General features: G+C 36.1%; 1 protein-coding gene across 3 annotated transcripts in view; it reads left to right on the top strand.

Annotated features, from left to right (window-relative positions):
• Nedd4 (NEDD4 E3 ubiquitin protein ligase) overlaps nucleotides 1–23100 on the top strand; it is a 124874-nt gene that overhangs the window by 40502 nt on the left and 61272 nt on the right. For 2 of the 3 annotated variants that reach the window (XM_076850813.2, XM_076850811.2), the window contains exon 1: nucleotides 9689–11710. In XM_076850813.2, the coding sequence (XP_076706928.1) occupies nucleotides 10163–11710 (1548 nt within the window). In that variant the 5' untranslated portion in view covers nucleotides 9689–10162. Of the gene's footprint in view, nucleotides 1–1514; nucleotides 1569–9688; nucleotides 11711–23100 lie in introns of those variants that run through there. The other variant, XM_076850814.2, reaches the window with a different exon arrangement.

Below are 23100 nucleotides of genomic sequence, written 5' to 3'. Positions count from 1 at the left end.
CTTTATTGAATATATGTTACACTTTGATTACAAAAGCTGTTGGATGTTGTGGAACATGCCTATAATACCAGCTACTTTGGAGGCTGAAGCAGGAGGAGGATCACAAGTTTGAGGCCTGTCTCTAGATTAAAAAAAAAAAAAAAATTTAAGGGCTGAGAATAAAGCCAGTGGCTGGCAGAGTGCTTGCCTAATGTGCAAGGTTCTGGGTTTGACCCCTGGTATTGCAAAAAAAAAAAAAAAAAAAAAAAAGGAAGGAGGAGGAGGAGGAAATTGTACCCTCAGGAGGTGTGCATTGTGGTGAGCCTGGGCAAAATTAGGACCACATTCTAAGAAGGAAAGGAGGGTAGACATTGAATTAAGTATCTAGTTATCCTTGTCCCACATGTAAGATTTTTTTTTTCCTATGGGCTGTCAATGTTTTTGATTCGTATAACAAAGTGTTAAAAATATTGCCGTATTCAATTTAAGACATTTATTGTGGGAAGAAAGCCAACCTGAACATATTTTTATACAGCATTGTAATCTCTGGTGTTTGAAAATGTATTCAAGATGTTCTGTGTGTTTGATAATAAGTAGGCTTTTTTAATTTGTTCTTTTTAGTTATACATGACAGTAGAATGTATTTTGACATATTATACATACATTGAGTATAACTTCATTCTTGTGGTTGTATATGATGTGGAGTTATACTGGTCGTGTATTCATATATGAAATTAGAAAGTTATGTCCTATTCATTCTACTGTCTTTCCCATTCCCATCCCCCCTCCCTTTCTCCCATTCCTCATCCCAATCCCTCCCCCGACTAAGTAGACTTTTAACTTGATATTGAAACATTTCAGCAGACGTGAAAGGCATGGGCTTTGAAAAATACTGCAAGTAATTTATTCTGCATGTGCTACAAAATCTAAAGAGTGAGAACTCAGTGTGTACTTTTGGCTTTTTATGTACTATCATAGAAACAACAAATGGTTTTATTAAGTCAGTACTAAAACAGTGGTTTCCATAAAATCCATTTCCAATTTGGGTATGTCTGCATTGGTAAACAGAAAGTGAGTAGGTAAAACTGATCATCAGGTGTTAAAATCTAGTGTACATTTTAAAGTTTTTTATAAACATTTAAATAATCTCTTGAAGTTTTCTTGTCTTTCATTCTATTTTAGAAAAATCTGAGAACTAAACAACCAAATCTACTTTGTTGTTACAGTGAAATTATAAAAAAATGAGTAACCTATGACAGGCCTGCTTTTGTACCAAGTTTTTGTTTTGTTTTGGTTTTAAAGTTGTGAGTGGATCTTTTTTATTTATTTATGTGTGGTGCTGAGGATCGAACCCAGGGCCTCACACATGCTAGGCAAGTGCTCTACCTCTGAGCCACAGCTCCAATCCCCAAGTATTTTATATAATTTAAAATATGTCATAACTAACAGGAATTAGTAAATGGAAAAATGTTTCTTTCTTAGTATCTGTGGGTTGATGCTCTTTTGTTTTTAAAGACTGTGCTTTTCTTTCATAGGTGCATCCTCAGCAGCACCGTCTTCTTTTTGAAGTGTTTGATGAAAACCGACTGGTAAGTCCTACTGAACTTATGTGAAGTGTGAAGCAAGAGTGTACTTCAGTTGAGATTTTATTTTGTAACATGATAGTTTTGATTCCTGGTTTCCTAAAGACCATCTTGAAGTCCTACCCTAATTTTCTGTCCACAGGGTCCTTTTTCAAACCTTCTTTTTAACATTTTATTTATATTTCACACTTATAAGATTTGAACATGTAAGTGTAAAAACAGTGTTAAGTGTTCAAAGTTTATCAGTTATTAAACACAAGCTCTGAAAAGGCAATTAAACAATTTTATTCATTTTTTTAACAAACTGTATTTTTAAAAAGAATATTTTGGGGGGTTTAGACAGTGTGTTTCTTTTTCCTTCAAAAAATGATCATTGTACTAGTAACTAAAGATATTGTCAGTGAAATCTTAAGGTCATAATGAGCAAGGGTACTTTTTTTTTTTTTTTTGCTGCCAAAGGAGACTCTTCATCACTGTTTTAGTCAGCTTTTTCATTACTTGAACCAAAAGACTTGACAAGAACAGTTTTAGAGGAGTAAAAGTATATTTGGGGCTCATGGTTCAGAGGTCTCAGGTTTCCGTCTATAGGTGGCTCGCTCCATTGCTAGGGTCTGAGATGAGGCAGGACATCATGGTGGAAGAGTATGGCAGAGGAAAACAGCTGGGAACATGGCACCAGGAAGCAGAAAGAGCTCTGCTTAACAAGGACAAAATATATACCAAAGTCATTCTCCCAGGGACCTACTCCTCCAGCCACACCCTACCTGCCTACAGTTACCACTCAGTTAATCCCTATCATTTAGTCCATTTTCAAGCATTTCTAGAATCTATTAGTTTTAGTATTTCCCCAAAGTCCAAGTCCAAAATGTCCTCCGAGACAAGGCAAACTCTTAGCTTAAATCCCTATAAAAATCAAAAGCAATATATAAGGGCACAAACTAAACATTTTCATTCCAAAATGGAGAAATGGGAGCATAGAAAGAAGGGATGGGACCAAGGCAAGACTGAAATCCAGCTGGGTAAAGAAGTTTTATAGCTCCAGGTCCAGCATCTGGGCCATATGGCATCATGATGTTCTTTCCAGAGGGCTTACATAGCTCAACCCTTTTCTGGTTGTAGCCCAAATGGCCTCTATTTTGGCTTGTTTCTGCTCAATTCCTGCAGTTTTCCTCAGCAGATGTCCCACATTACTGGCATCTCGGGTTCTCTACTGCAGTTTTGGCTTCTTCTCACTTCTTCATGCATTGCCCTCTCAGCAAAAGCCCACTAGGACTCCAACCCTGCTTCACTTTGCCTGGCCTCTCAGACCTTCCTTTGAAATATCAGTGGAAGCCTCCATGACCCCCTAACCCCCTCACCCTGCATTCTGCAGAACCAGCACCACTCCGCATAAGCATGAGCAGAACCATCACATGGTTGCCACCAAGATCTGCCACCATCTCAAGCAGTAGCCACACCTCCATGGCTGCAGTAGACCCTGAGTGTGCGGGCGACTGAGCATGGTGAAACAACTTCCTAGTTTCCCCTGTGAAAGCAGGGTGTCCCACTGGTCTCTGCTCAAAGGAATTTTTACTTTTACACCTTTGAGCCTGGGATAGCTGTGGTCTTACCAATTCCTGACATGCCCTCAACCCATCTTTCCTAATTTCAGGGTAAAGTATTTCACAGTATCTCTTAAGTGGCTATTATGTTTTTAACAACCACTACTTCCACCACTTCCCCAGTTTTATGCCCACTTTTCAAGTCCAGGTTTTTCTAATCTTTCTGCTCTTCTTTGTGCTGCTGATTATTACAATAAACTTAGCTAAAAGCCTTCAGCAATACCCATGCCACCTGCTGAAGGCTGTGCTGCCTTGACAGTTTCTCCACCATATTAATTGATCCATCACCTTTAAATTCAGCCTCATAGAAATATTCAAGACATGGACAAAATGTAGATGACTTCCTAGTCAGAACATAACACGAATGGCCTCTAGTCCAATGGAGTCTTTTCCTCTGAAATCCCATGAACCCAGTCTTTACAGTTCACAGTCCTTTCAGCTTTCTGGTCTTTCAACTTCCACCAAAATTGCCCATTAGGCTTTGCTTACAACCATCTAAAACTTTTTCTTCCCACAAATTCAAAAAAGCTCCAAAAGCTTTTAAATCATATGGTCAGGTCAATCACAACAATGACCCACTCTCAGTATCAATCACTGATTGGTAATCTGATATTTAAAGTGGAGTAATGCATGTTTATGGTTTAGATATCAGATAAGGTCAGTTGTAGAACATTTTATTTTCCATTTGTGTTTTTGATTTTTAGACAGAATAGGAAAATATTTTTCTTCTTTTTCACCCTTTGTACAGGCCTGTGTTTCCTTCAGATGGGACAAGATGAAATTTAGTATTGGTGTTTTTCTTTTTTAAATCACTAAGTATTATATACAGAAGAGTATATATGATGTTAATCTTTATTTTTAGTAATAAGACAAATGTCTTACTCCTCTATTGAGGAACTAGAACATTTCAATTTGAAGCCCACCCTGCACCTTTCCCCAGTAGCAAATCCTTTTCCTTCCCTATAAGTAGTAGTCACTGTCTAGAATTTTATTATTTCTTTTTAAAATATTTTGTTTCCTTTTGCAAATATTTTACTTTATAAAAATTGTGTCTCTCTGAATGCTTTCCCATGACATCCTGTTTCACTTAGTGTAGTATTTGTGAGATTGATCCATGATGGCACATTTTCAACAATGCAGAATTTTTCATCATCTGCATATTTTATAGTACCATAATTTATGTATTAACCCTTCTTAGTAGATATTATTGTTGTTTCCAGTTTATTGACAGTTACTTGTTGGTATGTTTTCTTATATACATGTCCAAGTGTAAGACACATGTTTTGGGTTTTTGCTGGTTCATGGTATTAATATATTATTTTTCCTGTTGTTATGGATGCTGTTGTGAATCTCTACCTGATCCTTGGGTGTATTGTTGGTGAACTGTTTTATTTGAGTTATTTGAAGCTTGTACATCTACTTTCCGCCATGCTTAGTTGTCTAATTCTTTTTGACAGTAACTTTAGTACAATGTGATTCTTTCTTCATTACCAAAATTGATATTTGTCAAACATTGGTTCATTAAAATTCCTTGATGGGTTATAATTGTAGATCAGTGCTAGAGCACTTGCTTGGCAATGCATGAGGCTCCAGGTTCAGTCCCCAGTAACTCCCCCCACCACCCACACACAAACAAATTCCTTGGGTCTTTACATTTGATGTTGGTCAAAAGGCTGAGAAGCGATCTTGGGTCTTTACTGTGTATGCATAATACTATACAGCATGTCATGATGAGTTGAAAGAAAAAAATTATTGCCTTTGATATTAGCAGTTGAATATTTCTAGACTGATAAGTATAGCATATAATTTTTAAACTTTTAACTAAAGGCAAAAACAACTAATTCATTAATCAAGGTATAGTAGATCCCCATAGCAAGGAGTCAAAAGTTCTACAGTCCTGCCTCTGATTGGGCACTTTAACTTGTAACCCTAGACAAATCATTCAACCCTTCTGAAAATAGTTTCTTGTTTAAAATGTAAGATAAGAATTTGTCCCCTTCCTATCTTATAAGTATGTATGTCATAAGGATAAAATGAGGCAGTGGCTTTGAAAGCACTCAGAAATTCTTCCTCATAATACAAATATAACGTATTATTTAACATTCATGTACTCGTGTTTATGGATCTCTGTTACCATGTTTTTGGTGTAAGTAAGGTATGCCATTTTCAGTGTATCTGCTGTGTTAGATGCTCTGCTAAGCACTGGAAATAGAGCTTTTCTCAAGAAGCACCCTTTACCAGCTAACAAAAGCCAGAAAATTAGAATAGGGTGGTGTGTGACATTCTAGACCTCTCACTTATTGCCAGGCCTAGCACATAATTGAAGTCTAGAGATCTCCTACAGAAGCTGTTGAAGGAGCAGTAGGCCTGACTGTATTGAAACAAATGACTATGCCATTGTAAATGTCATTTTATCTTTATTGTCCTGTAGCATTTGCAATGAAATTACAAATGTATCATTTTCCTGGGAAATTCTCTTTGGAGATGTAGAGTGAAGAGCATGAGTGCAATTTTAAGGAGAATAATCTCTGGTCATTTGGGAAAATGTTTGTAATGCAAGTGATGCTTGCTTTCAAGAAAGAGTAGGCTTATATTCCTTTTTTTCAGCCAATTTTAAAACTTGAGATTTATAAAATATAGCAGTTTGGTGATGGTGGTGGTGATGTTCATAGTAATGGACCATTTCAGAATGATGTGACTTTTAAAAAAAAATTACCTACTAATACAAAAGTTAGTGCTTCTGTGCTGCCAATCTAAGAAATTATACCTGCACACATTTCAGTCACTGAAGTTTTAGGAGACGCCTATTTCTGTAGGAAGATTCTATGCTTCTCAGGCTTAGTGGTTATATTGATTGAAGTTTTCCAGAGAAACAGAACTGGTAGATTTTTTATTTGAGAGCGGTTTTAAGGAACTGGTTCATGTGATTGTGGAGGCTGGCAAGTCTGAAATCTGTGGGGTGGTCTGGTAGGCTAGAGACTCAAACAAGGGTAAATCTTAGAGAGTTGAGTCTGAAATCTATTGGGCAGGCCAGGAAGTTAGAAATTCAGGCAGAATTTCTATGTTGAAGTGTTGTTTCTTTGAGAAACTTCAGTCTGTGCTCTTAAGGCCTCCTCAAATGATTGGACTAGGTCCACCCACATTGTAGAAGGCAATTTGCTTTACTCAGAGTTTACTGACTTAAATGTTAATCACATCTTTAAAAATACTGTATAGCAACATCTAGACTAGTAATTGATCAAACACCTGGGCCACAACCTAGTCAAGTTGATATGTACAGTTAACCATCATGATAGACTTTGGCCTTCAGAGCTCATCAGTGACTAGTATTAGCCAGTACCAATCCAGACCTTATGGATAATCACATTATTTTCTGTGGAGATCATCAGTAACCAAACAGCTCAAAATGGGAGTCCTGAGCTTCATTCGTAAAACATTGTGTGTTCCATTCCAAAATATGAAATTCTACACGACTTCCATGAATTCTTCCCAGATGAGGGCTGACACGACTGTCCAGTTCTTCTCCGCTTGAGGTTAGGGTTGATGCTTACCTTTGGGCATCTGCTGGGCAGAGGGGTAACATTTCATCCCTGGTTCCCCATGCAGCTGTGATAGTGGTGGTACAGGATGGTGGTGTGGCCTTAGGCTGAGCCAGCAATGAGGACCTTTAGCCTCTCTAGAATTTAAACTCAGCCTGAAGTCTTAGGAAATATATATATATATACACACACACACACACACACACATATATATATATATATAATTCTCTTACCTTACTTTCTTGGCTGAAACCCTCTTTGTAAAATTTCCAAGCATCATTCCTTCATGTACAGTTACAGAGGATTTATGATATTTCTTTAGAAATAGTAAATAGATCAACTTTTTAAAAAATCCTAGCTGGGTGCTGTGTCACATGCCTATACTCCCAGCTACTCAGAAGAATGAGGCAGGAGGATCGCAAGTTTGAGGTCAGCCTGAACAACTTAGTGAGACCCTGTCACTAAAAATAAATAAATAAATAAATAAATAAATAAATAAATAAGGGCTGGGGATGTAGCTCAGTGGAAGGAAGGAAATGGAGGGAGGGAGGAAAGGATGAAAGGGAGGAAGGAAGGGAGGGAAGGGGGAGGAAGGAAGGGAGGGAGGGAGGAAAAAGGAAGGGAGAGAGGGAGGGAGAAGGAAGGGAGGAAGGGAGAGAGGGAGGGAGGAAGGAAGGAAGGGAGGGAGGGAGGGAGGGAGGAAGGAAGGAAGGGAGGGAGGGAGGAAGGGAGGAAAGGAAGGGAGAGGGAAGCCCTAGAAGAAAGTGTTAGCAGTCAGAGTGACCTCAGTGATATCAACCAGCCAGCCAGCCATGTATCTTCCTTCCCAGGGTTATTTGGTGCTTACTTTATGGCCAGTACAAGCTCAAAAGGATCAGAAGAAATGTTTATTTATTGTCCTCCCAGAAGAAATGTTTAGTTATTGTCCTCCCATCATGGAAGATTAAAATTTAGTCAGGAGGCATGAAAATGATGCTAGTCGTTAAACTGATTTGGCCAATTATCTGGCCAATTACCTGATTATTTTATATTAAGAATTAGTGGAGCTGGGCACGGTGGTGCATGCCTGTAATCCCAGAGGCTCAGGAGGTTGAGGTAGGGGGATCCCAAGTTCAAAGCCAGTCTCAGCAATTTAATGAGCCCCTAAGCAATTTAGTGAGACCCTGTCTTAAAATAAAAATAAAAAGGGCTGGGGATGTGGCTCTGTGGTTAAGTGCCCTGGGTTCAATCCCCAGTACCCGCCCCCTCCCCCCAAAAAAAAAAAAAAAAATCAGTGGAGTTTTCTTACTAACTGGAAGTTTTAGGCCACAGGCATTTGCACATTAGCTCTTACAATCCATTCTTTTGAGTTACTAAACCCCTAACTTAATCCAAGAAGAGAAGATAAGGTCATTAGAAGGCAAAGTTAAACAATCAGAACTTTTCCTTCTCAAAAGAAAAAGAATAATAAAAGGATATTTACTAAAATCATGAAGGAAATAGGTTATATAAAATCAAAATAACATAATAATTGTATTATTAAGTTTACAACTATTATACACACCTTCTAAAACAGAGACTTTCATTCCAGCCAAATAAAATTTAACAAATTCCCATATTTATATTTTGTCATGTCTTAATTGATTAAAAATACTGTTTAGAAAATTGTGATTGAAAACAAATCTAACTTAAATAATTTTCTTTTTTAAACAAAGTGTGTATATGTTTTACATATTTATTTTTACTTAGGAAAAAAACTTTCTTAGAAAAATACAACTTGGGTGTAGTACCATGTGGTGTAAACAACTGAACTGTTTTACTTTTTACTTTCCTATGAATGAGCCAGTATATATTTATTACTGGAGTTCCAGCTATAAAATTCAGGTAAGGGGTTTAAATATACCCTAGAGTATTATTTAAAAATAAATTTGTTTGTTTCAAATAGAATACCAACCGTGGTCTATGACATTTGGGAGAGAAATTAAAATATTAAACTTTTATTGCCTAGTAAACTGAAAATAAAGGTTAAATAAATACAAAGCAGAAAAATATATATATATATAAAATCACAACCTCCAAAAGGACAAACAGTTCACTGTTCTCCACTGTGAGAGTTTTATCAGCACCCATAAGTAATTCCAGCTCTGGGGCAGTGCTGCTAATACTAAAAAATGTAAACAAGTATGCACTTTGTTTATATAAAGAAATATGTGGCATGGTTTGTATTTCTTTATAGATATCAAACAGCTACAGGGATTGTTTCAAAGCACCAGTAGGGGCCAGCAAAGAGCTCTTAGAGTTTTTCAGAACAGAATTGGCATTGAGATATGTTTATTTGATGTGTTAAATCCTTTTTAGACTTCTTTACTTACCACAACACTCCCTTAAGTGAATGAATTGCAGAGACAGTGGAATAAAATATCCAATGTGTTCAAACTATATTGGGGTATAGTTTTTCTGTCTAATCTGCATATATTTTTAATGGAATGTTTGCTTAGGCTATTTCTTGGCAGAGTTTTAATAGTCAAAATATAAATGGCATCATTTAAAGACTGTACTACTTGGCTGGGAAAGGCCTTAAAATTACAGGAGAAAATGCTTGGTGACAGCTTCTCTTAAACTTTTTTTTTTCTTCCTCAGACCTATGTTCAATTTGTGCAGTAGTATTACCAGACTCATTTTGTAGTTCTATGTATAAGCTTTCACTTTTCATACCTAGTATTTTGCAAGATAAAATATTTATCTGTTTGGTTTAATGCTAAAGTTTTAATTCCCCCCAATGTTTTGTTATTTCCAGAGTTATACAACTGTTTGAATTTAGTTATTTTTTTAAAAAGTTTAACAGCCCCTATTCCTTTCTACATGAACTAACTTGACTAGACTCCTAGTGTGGGTACTATTTAGAAATTCAATCTTTGATTTGATACTCAATTACATGGGGTTTCATTCCTACCAACTTCCTGTAATTCTATATCTTTGGGTAAAAATATTAGTGGTCAAACTCTGCTGGAGAAAGTATAGGCACTGTGATTCACATAGTTAAATGTTCATTTAGTAGAGCTGGGGTGAAAAAATACTGTTTTAACTTGAAATGCTAGAAGATTGTTGTTCTTGTGTTACTCATTCATGCAAATTGGAGAAGGTATAATTGAAACAAGGTTGGCTGTGTTTGAGTCAGTGTGCTGCAGCTGAGCTCAGCTTAAAGGTCGCTGGAAATCAAGTGCTTTGTAAGTGAAGGCATTTTGACTACAAGCGATTCAAGACATTTTAGAAACGTCAGTCTCAGGAATAGGTCGTCTTTTTCTTTCTATGATATCTGGTATCTAGTGTTTTACTTAGGATAAAGACTCTTACTTAATAGCTCTTTTAGGCACCACAAATGATTTTTTCTTTCGATGCAGTGCAGCTGCTTCTAGCCTGTCTACGGACAGAGATCTTTGTTTTGACTTTCAGCCCTTAACATGTTTGGAAATGAGAACAAATGGCACAAAGCTTACGATTGCACTTTGCAGCCAGAAGAAGCAATACTTACCCTTTGTCAGAAACCTCCGGAGATGATTTGGATAGCCATGTTCACATGTGCTTCAAAAAACCAACACGGATTTCAACTTCTAATGTTGTTCAAATGAAGCTGACGCCCAGACAGACTGCACTAGCGCCGTTAATAAAGGAAAACGTGAAGCCTCAGGAAAGAGCATCTGTTCCTTCATCTGAAAATGTTAATAAAAAGAGCAGCTGTCTTCAGATTTCACTACAGCCAACAAGGTACGGTGGATGTCTTCAGCCTAGCAATGTCTTAGCTGATGGTGACGATGCTTCACTTACTTATGTCTTGAAGGATGGCATTTATAGCAGTGCTGTGGTTGATAATGAAGTGAATGCTGTGAACGATGGTAACCTTTTATGCAGTTCTGCCATTTGTAGCGATAGCCTCAGTAACTTTTCAACCAGTGATAATGGATCTTACAGCAGCAACGGTAGTGATTATGGGTCGTGTGCAAGTATCACAAGTGGAGGTTCATACACCAACAGTATCATCAGTGACAGTAGTGGTTATACTTTTCCATCGAGTGATGATGCTTTTTTTGGTGGAAATTTACCTTCTGACTGCACCTCCAATAGAAGTGTGCCAAACAGGAATGCAACTCCCTGTGAAATTTTTTCAAGAAGTCCAAGTACAGTTCCCTTTGTCCAGGATGACTTGGAGCATGGAATAGAGATTATGAAATTGCCAGTGAACAGGAATGCAAAAATTCCACTGAAACGTTGCTCATCCTTAGTCATTTTTCCTAGGAGTCCTTCAAATACCCCACCAACTTCTCCAACAAGTGCAGGTATTCTTCCAAGCAAAGGATCCTATCAAACCTCACATCAGTTTATTGTTTCTCCTAATGAAATTTCACATAATGAAGATGGTACTAGTGGTAAAGGATTCCTTTCCACAGCTGTCAATGGACTTCGATTATCTAAAACAGTTTGTACTCCTGGAGAAGTAAGAGACATACGGCCACTTCACGGAAAGGGCTCACCACAAAAGAAAATTGTTATTTCGAATAATAGTCCAAAACAGACTATCTGTGAAAAGTCATCTGAAGGGTACTCTTGTGTTTCAGTGCATTTCACTCAACAAAAAGCAACCACGTTAGATTGTGAAACAGCAAATGGCGATTGTAAACCAGAGATGTCAGAAATTAAACTTAATTCTGATCCAGAGTGTACCAAGTTCATGCCCAGGATGGCTGCCTGTTTACCAGCCACCCAAAACATGGATTATCAAATAAATATTGATGGAGAGTTGGAAAGACCAAATTCACAGATAAACAAAAACCATGCTGTTTTACAAAGAAGTGTTTCACTGGGAGGAACTTATCCAAATATTTCCTGTTTATCCAGCCTTAAGCACAATTGTTCCAAAGGGGGACCATCTCAGTTACTCATAAAGTTTGCATCTGGAAATGAAGGTAAAGGTAACAGTTTATCAAGATACAGCACCAGAGATTTCACAAATGAACTATCTAATTCTTGTAAGGTAAGTTTCCTTTGGTCTTTATAAATTTTAATTTATGTTAGAATAGCTTACTGTAATATTCAGTTAAAAATTATTATCACTTAGCAGTTGTATACTTTCCTGGTCTTAGCTACCAAGTATTTTGTAGTCACAAACTTTATATTTGTGAATCTGAAGAACTCCCAACAGTTTTTCACTCTTTTTGTTATTTCACCAACAAACTGTGTATTTAAAAGAAGAAGAAGAAGAAAAACTTTCCTAAGTCATTTTAAGCCCAAAACTAGTTCTAATGCATAAAACCAAGCTTCAAAAAACAATATCTCATAACACTTTATCTCAGTATATTTTTCTTTCAAGTTGCACAGTATTTTAATGTAACTTCATATGTGATTCCTGATTAGTTTTCATCCCTCCTTAAGCATTGTAAACTAAAATACAGAATGCATATTTTAAATATTAAAAAACTTGTGAAAATCCTGTTACAGATGAGCATAGAAGAAATATGTCTCTAAAATGCATGTATTTATAAGATCATTGATTAAAAACTATTATATTACATGTTTAAAGCAGAGGAAAAATAAGTGGCATTTGCATTTGTATATACCCTAACCACAGGAATTTTGTTTCCACCCTATTTTTCTTTAGCTACCAGTTAATACTGCCTTCTAAAATGTAACTCACTCAACTATATTGATTTCTAAGTTTTTATATGTTTGAATTTGCTTTAAATTACTATGTATTTCTCATAACTTTCTATTTACTATATTGTTGTTTTGTCAGTTTTGCTCTATTATATTAATAATTTAGCTATAAGGAATCTCAGCCAAAAAAACTCTTTATGTAATTTGGCCTTTCAAGAATATTTGAAATGTTTTGAACTGAAATAGTTTTTTAAAATTTCTGTTTTGGGAAGAGCTCACTAGATTCCAGGAAATTTAAAAAATTTTCTGACTAAACCAGTTCTAGATGACAGCACATAATTGGGGCAGGGGAGTACATTTTGTGTGTTTATCTGTATTTATATAACACCCAACATCTGTGTTAAAGGTTGAAAAAAATAACTTTAGGTAAGTGAAACATGAAGTAAGTGCTAGTTTATTTTCTTTCTTCTGAAATCTGGTAAATAGAATCGTTTTTAACAATGCCTATATTTTAATCTGAGCAACTACTTTAATGAGGATGAAAAGAGGGCAGATTTCAAATTCTATGTTTTATAAGAATTATTAATTCCATATAAAAAACTTTTCTAAAACTAGTTTTTTCCAGAGATTATAATCCATTCAACCATGCCCCCCCAAAAAGGGGGGAAGAAATGAAAAATGAAGTGACACTATGAAGAAACATTAATAATTTGCTAATTAATGCTACTTGTAAATTTATTTTATATTTAATGATATAATGTGAAAGGAATAATTAACCTATAAGTATTTATAGAAAGATCCTTAAAATAGTTCATTTTGTGGCAGTATTATAATTTACTATTGATGCTTTTTAAGGGCATTTTAAATGTATTTTAATGAAATGTAAATTAAATGCTTTTTGCATTGCTAAAAATACACATTTTTATTGGTCTTATTTAAATGTAGGTAGGCTAACAAATATTTTTGCATGTCTGCAACCAAATGCCTAGCTTATGCCAATTCTATTTTTGATAGATTATTGGATTATAGAGTTCAGAAGTGTGCAATTTGTTGAAGAACTTTAAATTGTTCCTCTTTTCAATGTGTAGTAAACAACTTATCTTTAGAAAAGTGTTGTAAAAATGACAGCTAAATTCAATAGGTACTGATCTAAGTTGGTCTGATTGATAAGTAGTGAATCACAAGGGCTTGTTTTATGAGGAAGACACTAATGTTGCTTTTTTTAAACACAGCAGTGGCAACAATAATGGGATTTTAGAAATAATCCTGTGTTTATCAATAATTATATATTAATCTAATTATAGTGGTATATTGTAACTCACTTATAAATAAACAGCTCCCAAAATATTTCCCATGTCTCCAGTTAGTCTGGGTTAGTATTCTGATATGCTGAGTCTGGATTCACATTTAACAAGTTGATATTAGAGTAGCATTTAGTAATGTCAGCTATCTGTTCCGAGCAGCCGTGAAATTAAATCACTGCTTTGGTCAGAGACCCTGGTTTCTAAAGCATTAGAAGTCTACAGATTCTTTTCTTATGTGTTTAGCTACCAGCCTCTAGCAGCAGAGTATCTAGTTTCTTACTTTCTGTAATCAACAGCTCATTAATGACTAATTTTTAAAAACTAGTAAGAACTTTTACCTGTATCTGGGACATATGCTCTGTTCTGGGTTTACAGTTAGAATAAAGATGGAACTTCATAGTCTGCACGCTATTTATTTTAGCCCTAGCAAAGAAAATAACAGTAATGGGCAAAGTTTATTATTTATGCCTTTTGAAATGCAATATCACTTTTTTAAAGGCTGTATAATGATTTTTGATCTGCAAATAGAAATTCAATATTTTAATGTTATGTGTAATATTTTGTCAGCTTGACCAAGGAATAGGTTAAGGAGCTAAGGTACTTATACAGTTACAAAAAAATATTACTATTTATTTTTTTCCTTGTCCTTTTTCTGAACTACTGTTATGCTGTTGGGATGCTCAGAGATTTCATTACCCTTTTATTCAATATACCTTCGAATTTTGCCCATGCTTGTTCATGTTTTACATTCTCCACTTATATGCATGTTTTTATTAGAAACATTTTTATATTTTTTAATGTTTGTTATGAAAGTTTTAATTATCTGTTACTTAATCCTGGATTGCTAAATTGTTTAACCCTAATAGAATAGAACTTTAAAACATTTCAAAGTCTTTATCACTGATCTCAAGATCAAATCATACATTTCAATAATTTCTTTAGTTGTTCTTCCTAAAACAAATTTTAAATATATACTTATTTTACTGAGCCATATTCTCCCAGTCTTTGTTTTATTAAATTTAGCAGAATATTTAGAGATACTTGGCTAAGTTTATCTTGAAAAGCATTTAAATCTTTTCTATAAAAATAAATGTGATTTATAAATATTACCTCTAGAACTGTAGTGCTACAATGTTAATAACCAGTTTTTTTAATTTGGTAAAAAAAAATGTTTCTTAGAACTGAGGAGTTACAATATTTATTTCAGACAGGTTCAGGGGGTTGAATTGTTAGCTTGGAAATATTTTGAATTCTCTGTGACTTCTTTAATTCACGTATCTAGAACACACTTGAATGGCAAGGTGAGGATAAAAGATGAATAAAATGCAGTCTTGCTTTTGGGGGAACTCTCATTCTAATAATAGGGACACGGAGGTAAACAAAAAAATGTTTCAGTCTGATGTGTGTTGTGCTGAAATAGAGGTGTGTGTGAGAAAGGAAAGTGTGACATTATTCTTGTGGAAGAAAGGACCTATTTGGTAGAGGAACGCTTCACAGAGGAGATGACATTTGAGCTCAGTTCTTGGTAAGTGAATTGGAGTTCACCAGGCAGAGAAATTAAGGATTCTAAGAAGGGTAGGGATTCTTAGTCTCAACACTATTTCTTTAATATTTATTTTTTTAGTTTTAGGTGGACACAATTTCTTTATTTTATTTTTGTGTGGTGATGAGGATCGAACCTAGTGTTTCATGCATGCTAGCTAAGCACTCCACCACTGAGCCACAACCCAGCCCTCAGCACTATTTTTATTCTGGGCTGAAGGGTGCTTTGATGTGGGGCTGTCCAGTGCACTGTAGGATGTTTAGCAGCGTCTCTGACCTCCACCCACCAGATGCTAGTAACACCCTCTCCGGAGTAACAACCAAAAAATGTCTCCAGACTGCCAGATGTCCCCTGGGAGGCAAAATTGCCCCCTACTGAGAATCAGTACTTGGGCAGAAGCAGCAGCACATGCAGGGTAAGAGGGTTGAAAGAACCTCATACTGTAAGTAGTTGGGTTACTCCAGCACAGGGTGGGTACCCAGAGATGCAGAAGGAGATGGTGTCCAGTAGGCCTAGTGGCTTGTGCTAAAGAGAAAGCCGCACATTTCCTACTGACAATAGTAGTTAGGCAGTGGACATCTTTATTTGAAAGTACAGAGTGCTCGTTTTTATGCTTTTAGAAGATAATTTTTTTGTGACACCATGGATTATAAATGAATCAAAGTTCTCTTAGCTGGGATGACTGGGCAAATGGTGATGTCATGAACTAACATCAGGGATTCAGAAGGAGTCAGAGTGAGATGGCAAAGAAGAAATTGCATATTGCTGAGAGACTGCCCTGGTAGTGTGGCTGTCAAGGAGGGCAGATGGAGGTGTAGGAGCAGAGCTCAGAAGAAAAGCCAGAGCTGGAAATCTAGACTGGGAGTTAGCAGCGTAGTCAAAGCCGTGTGCAAAGATGACCCCAGTGAAGGAAAGCATAAAATGAGACTAGAAGGAAGGATAAATCCAAATTCTGGGGACCACTAACTTTGGTGAGATGGTGAATAAGAGATAAGGAGGAGACTAAAGAGAGTCACTAGTCAGTCCAGGAGAGCATGGTGACTTGGAGGGACAGAGGACATCATGCAATGTCATGGAGAGCTATATATCCATTAGATGTAGAAGTCAGGAGGACCTTGGTGATTTAACAAGAGTAGGCTAGGAAAAGACTTGGGTTGCAAGCCAGGTTGAAGAAAGAATAAAATAAGGAACCGTGAGCATGGGTTGCTTGCTAAACATGAGTGAGATTGTGTAACAAGGTACAGGCGTAACAATAGCTACCTAGAAAACACAGTATTGGTGGGCATGAGATACAAAAGACAAACTCTCTCTCTACAAAGAGAGTGCAAACCCTTTTCCAGGAGGAGAAAGAATAGGTTGTGGCTCTCTGTTCTTTCACCTTAAGACTATAGAGTAAGTGAATATAGATAGTGAAAATTGAAATGGGGCTCCAGCAATATCAAAAGAAAGAAACAGAAAAATTAGAACTGGTAACTTGAGACTGCCTAGGAATATTCACAACTCCTTTTGGATAGCATACTCAGATTTCTCAGTTCCCTCCCTACCATCAAAAATAAGACTACACAAAGCACATCAGGTTTTTAAGGCCTATTGCTAGAAACTGCTGGGGGAATAGACAACTCTGTCTCTGTCACTGGCTTCTCGAAAGGTGTGGAGACCAGCTTGTGCTGGCTGTTGTGAGGCCTTACCCTCCTGCATCCACTGTCTTTACATTGTGACAGGGAATGAGCTAGACCAGGAGAAACCAGGACTGGGAGGTTGGCTAGGCAGAAGGGGCTTGGCAGAGTCTCTGGGTGTGGCCAGGCTAAGTGTTGAGGTCAGGAAGGTGGTTACAGAAGGAGCAAATGAGTGCTGAGAAAGGGAACCATTTGTCTTGTCAGCATATCCAGAAAATATCAGAAGTATTGCTTAAGGGCCTGGTTCAGTGTTCTTTGTTTGCCCTTTTAACAGGATTTTATCTTTTGTCCCCTATTACAAAAGCTGAGAATGATATTTTATGATACCCAACATTATTTCCTTTTTCTCTCAAATGTTTGATTGTATGCTGCCTTCTAATGCTTTATTAAGAATCACAATTAGAGAATGGTTTATGAACATGTCATTTTGGATCAGTGATTTTCAATTTTTCATGTGCACATTAATTACCTGGGGTTTCTTGTTAAAATCCAGATTCTAGTTTAGTAGGTCCAGGGTGGAGCCTGAGATTTCTGCATTTTTCATGGGCTGCTAGTTCATACCAATCCTGCTAAAACTCCCCAAACACACTTGGAGAAGCAAGACTTAAGACCATTTTTTGATGGTGATAGTAATATAATTCATACTTTTAAATGTTTACTGAGTCCTTAAAGTGCATTATAATGAAAATTTGAATTTAAAATATATTCATAGGGCTGGGGATTCAGCTCAGTGGTAGAGTGCTTGCTTAGCATGCAGAAGGTCCTAGGTTCGATTCCCAGTACTGCAAAAAATATACATCTATATATACTTCAGATACCAGGTATACATGCAAAAATTTTAATTGTAAAAAAAATTAGAAAATTCTCTTGATTCTTGGTTAATGGAGACCTCTTCCACCTTTACATAAAGGAAGACCATAGGTATATATGTGGCTAAGACCAAAATAATTTGCAGAGTCTTAAATCCACTCAGGTATTTAGACTAGTGTTTGAGACCATTTAGTACAGAAGAGATTATTTAGACCAAGAAAATTTTAAGAGCAAAGTTGCCTATTTTCCTTATAAAACAACTTTAATATGACTCTTAAATCTGATGTTTAAATTTTCCAGGATTACATTTTAATTTCATCTAAGAACTAGCAAATATTGGTCTTTAAGGCATGCAGACCATTCTACTTAAATCTCTTGAATTTTTTACAGTTGTAGTTCTGGTTTGTGTGTTTGATTTTGGGGGTTTTGTTTTGTTTTGTTCGTGGTGATGGGAGTTGAACCCAGTGCCTTGCACATGCTAGGCAAGTGCTCTACCACTGAGATACATCCCCAGCCCTGGTTTATGTTATTTAAAAATTGCTGCCCCTCTCAACATGAGATTGTAAAAAATATAATTGAGATGTTATATTTTTCTTAAGTCTTCTGGCTTATTCAAGCAATATCTTCAATTTTCAAGCTTTTTTAATATGCTTTTCTTAGCAGTGCCAGTTAGGATACTGTTAAGAATATTTAAATCTTATATTGCCTTATGTAATGAATTGATTCACCATATATAATCAATGCTTAGTTATGGGCTGTCCTTTTGATAGCTTACAGGAGAAAGTTTAAAGTTTAGTTTATGTGTATATATACATATGATGTTTAAAGTCTTCATGGTTGTTCATGGCTTAGCCTCATTTCGGGAAGCCTCATAAGGCATTAAACATTTCAGGTAAAGAAATGAGAAAAAAGAAACATAGCAAGAAAAAGGTTGCAAATGGGATTATAAAAACAAGTAGGCAGGCAGCAGGCAAATATATTCTCTAGAACTGATCAGAAAAGAGATAAAACAAATGGGTAACCTTTTCTGGGCTATAATTTACTAGAATATAATTCCCTGGGGTCTTTTTGTCTTGTTTACTGTTGTTTCCCCAGTACCAAGAACAGTGACTAACTCAGAATTGACAGTAAATATATATTTAAGTAATTAATAAACCCTTTGCAATGGGGTAGGCATAACTGCAGGATCCCGATAGGCGAGGGTGACCCGATAGCCTTGCACAGATAACTAAACTAGGATGTTTAAGTGATGACTATAATGATGATTAGGAGCTTCTCGGTGCTTCATCCTTTGCATGGAAGAATGGCACTCTTAAATGAATACCTTGTCCCCTGGGGTGGATGCCAGTGGAATATTATGATCGTGACTCAAGGATTTCTTTCCACAGTGGAGTCTGATTCATGGCCTACATATTCCACTAACTGGTACTGTAGAGCTATGTGTCTGGGTAAGGATCAGATCAACTTTTCTGAAAAGAAGATTGGATGGGCAAAGACTTTTAAGGGTATTTAAACAAAAGCCATTTGACTAACTTTAAATTTATCATTGTTTAATAAAATGGTTTCCTTCCAAACTTGATGCATGAGCTGGGATTCCCAGAGTAGTTCCTAGAGTTACAAGTAACTGTTTTAGCTAAGAATGACCTTTACTTTTGTACTGTGCTGAACCCTCTTAGAGTCGCAGAGCTTAACGGAAACTCAAGTCGTCTTCAAAGCAGAAAGAGTTTAACAAGTATTTATCAGAAATAGAATATGTGCCTGCCATACGTGGCAAAAATTATTCCTGGATTTGAAGAGCTTATAATTGAAATGAGAAGACAGCATACTTCACAAAAAAACAGAGAACATATAGTATAATAGATAGTTACATCTATATGCCTACTTGGGGCAAGTAAACACTGAACTCTCAGATATGTGATTGCCCATATAGTTTTAATCAAGTTTATTTTGATCACAATAGCTCATGTGCCTATTTAAAAGCCAGACATGGTTTCTTTGAAGGTTTTCTTTCTTTCTGTTCGTGTTCCCTCTTCCTCAAATTCCTATTGACAAAAGTTTGTACTTCTTGGATTGATCTAAGAGTTGTTTTTTCTCTCCTGATTTCCATTTCTTTGCCTCTGTATTCTGTGTTTTGGAAATTTTCTTTCAAGTTTATTCTTCTCTTTAATTTTAAAATTTTAGTATTTTTTATTTCTTAAGTTCTTTCTTGTTTTCTGGTGAATATATATATTTTTTTTTTTTTTAGCTTTTTTTCCCCCCAGGGCTGAGGACCGAACCCAGGGCCTTGCGCGTGCTAGGCAAGTGCTCTGCCACTGAGCTAAATCCCCAACCCCATGATTCCATATTTTTAACGTCTTGCTTGTTTTATAAATATTGGTATCATCTCTCATATTGCTGAGAATACTTTAGTATTCTCAGAGGTTTTTTTGTTTTGTTTTGTTTTACTTTTTAAATTTTGTTCTTGGTCCTGCTGGCCCCTATGTAGCTATTATTGTTGTTTCTCTTTTACTGGACATTTTTCTCCAGGCGTCCATTGTTCATATTTGATAGTGAGCCACCATGATTATGTGGGGCTTTATATATGGTGGGATTCACTGTTGGGAGACCTCATTTGGAGGTCTTTCTTTGAGGTTGGTTTGTTTTTCCAGAGAATAAATTTCTAGTAATTGCCCAATTGTGTTTTATAGCCACAGTTTGTGATAAACTAGTGATGAAGGTGATTTCTTTACCTAAGTTCAGCAACTGAATTAACTCAGGGTAAACCATGTCTTAAAAGTGCTAATTTCTTACTGCATTCTTAGGGTGTTTATGATAATTAATTTGCAGCAAATGAGATGCCTGATTTTCAACCTTTTGCATTCTTGGCAATACATTTAAATATAAATATGCATGCCTATCTCTCAAAGAAAGAGACCCAACCAATTAAGTATGTGTTAGAGAATGGAACAAGATGGACGAAGATACCACAATCACCTTCTGATGAAGTTTCATGTTAGATGCTTATTACTGTCATTAGAACTTGAAACTTCAGCTGTGATTTTTATATTTTTTTAGTTGATATTTATCTTACAGGAAACATTGATGTATTATTTTTTAAACTCTTAACCTTGTATCTATAAAAGATTAAAGCAGTGAACGTATTTTATGTGAACACTCAGAGATAGTTATTACCTCTAGATTAGAAACTTGGGAACAAGCTAAGAAAAGTTCAAGATCATAAATCTAGTAGATGTCATATTTGGACCAACTCAGACATTAATCTCTTATTTCGTAAAAGCCATTATTATATGTTGATTTTTAAAAATTCTTGATCTTTTGGAATCAAATCATCCTTCAGCTATTATATTATTCTTCCATGCTTTTAGCAAAAGATTACATTATAAAAGGAAACACATTCAGATACTCATTTATCTTTATATTAAAATGTTTTAGTTGGCAATTATTGATAAATAAAAGCAAAGTGATCCAGCTATTATATTTTACATTTTTATATAGCTACTCTCTTTAGAGCATACATAAAAACTCAATTTTATGTGATTCATGTAGTCATGTTTATATGATTCAGCTTTGGTGGTCCAGTAGGGTTTTTTTTAGTGTCTTGAACTAGCTTTCCCTTTACTGAAAATAATTATATACTTGGCTTGTAGGAGATTTCAAATCCTTCTAAAGTTAATTTGGGTATTACCCTGTGGTGTCCTTTGTAAATTTTATCAGACAGGTGGTAAAACTGCTGAACTATATTAAACTGGTGCCATATTTCTGAAGTACGCAGTCAAATCTGTTAATTCACTACATATAATCTTAGGTTATCCCAAGTTTCACCAGCCTGCAAGTTTCAGTGAAGGCAAAAGAGAGAGAGAGAGAGAGAGAGAGAGCAATTATAATCCAGATTTCATTGACTTAACCCTTCTGCTCACAAAAGAGTCCAGCAGCTGTACAGTGCTTTTCCGTATTTCTGGGTTTCCAAGAGAGGCTGCCACACACTCTCGAACAAATCCAGGCATTGCTGCTGGATTCCAGGCCTAGATGATGTATCCCACTGTCAGTTTTGGGTCTTGCCATGTCACATTGGGCTGTGGTTCCTTCTTTCCCAGAGCATCCTTGAAAAGATCGTCTCCCCCTTTCCTTAGGTATGATGAACCAACTTAGTTATTAAAGAAAAAAAATGGAGTTATCATTCTGAATACAATGCAGAGGGAGATTAGTCAGCCCTGGGGACATGTCTGAATTCCAGGGAGAGCAAGAACTAAAAATAAAATCTTGCTGGACATGGTGGTGCACACCCATAATCCCAGCAGCTCGGGAGACTGAGGCAGGAGGATTGCAAGTTCTAGGCCAACCTTAGCCATTTATCAAGACCCTGTGTCAAAATAAAAAAATAAAAAGGGCTGAAGATGTAGCCCAGCAGTAAAGCACCTTTGGGTTCAATCCCCAGTACTAAAAAATAAAAAAATAAAAATAAAATCTCAAAACAAGAAAGCATCATATTATTAAAAAATGAACTTGAATACCACTAGCCAGTAAAGTAGCCAGTAGCCACCTGTGGCTATTAAAATTTTAAAATAATTAAAAGAGATTTAGATTAAGTTCATTTAAATTATATTTAAGGACTGGGGTCGTAGCTCAGTGGTAGAGCGCTTGCCTAGCATGTGTGAGGCCCTGGGTTCGATCCTCAGCATCACATAAAGATAAGTAAATAAAATAAAGGTATTGTGTCCATCTACAATTTAAAATTTTTTTAATTATATTTAAAATTCAGAACCTTTTTTGCATTAGACACATTTCCGATAACACTTGCAATTAGCAGATCCTGCATTGGATACAGATACAGAACATTTCCGTGATTACAGAAAGTTCTATTGGAGAGTTCCTCTGGAACATTAGGTTTCAAGCTGCAAAGCACTGATACCCCTGTCACCTGACAGTGCTCTACTCTGTTAAGAAGGAGCCTAAAGCTGCAGTAGTTGGCAGTTGCAGCTGAAGGAGAGGAGCTACATCCCAGTGGCCTTATTTTTCTCCTGCCTAGCTGCCTTGCTTAAAAAGCAACAAAAATAGAAGTTTTAAAGGAATCTATGAAGTTCTTTTTTTTTTTTTTTTTGAAATAACAGTAACCACATCCTTTTTTTCCACCTGTTATCATCAATATATTATATTCTTCAGTAAAAAATTGCATGAGTTTTCAACCCTGGGAGAAATCTTAAAAACTGGTTAACACTAAGGTTATATCTCAGTGGTAGAGTGCTTGGCTTGGGTGTGCAAAGCCCTGGGTTCTATCTCCAGCAACACACACACACACACACACATTTGTTTATAGATCAGCTAAGCTTACCTTTGATAAGTAACTGGGTAGTCAAATTATAAGAATAATTATATTCTACTTCAGAAACTTTTAAAAACTGAGAAAAGTTACTTCAAAAAGAAAAATTGTTAGAGAAAA

The sequence above is a fragment of the Callospermophilus lateralis genome, chromosome 3, assembly GCF_048772815.1.
Source record: "Callospermophilus lateralis isolate mCalLat2 chromosome 3, mCalLat2.hap1, whole genome shotgun sequence".
NCBI lineage: Eukaryota > Metazoa > Chordata > Mammalia > Rodentia > Sciuridae > Callospermophilus > Callospermophilus lateralis.
This window is presented reverse-complemented; position numbering and strand designations above follow the sequence as displayed.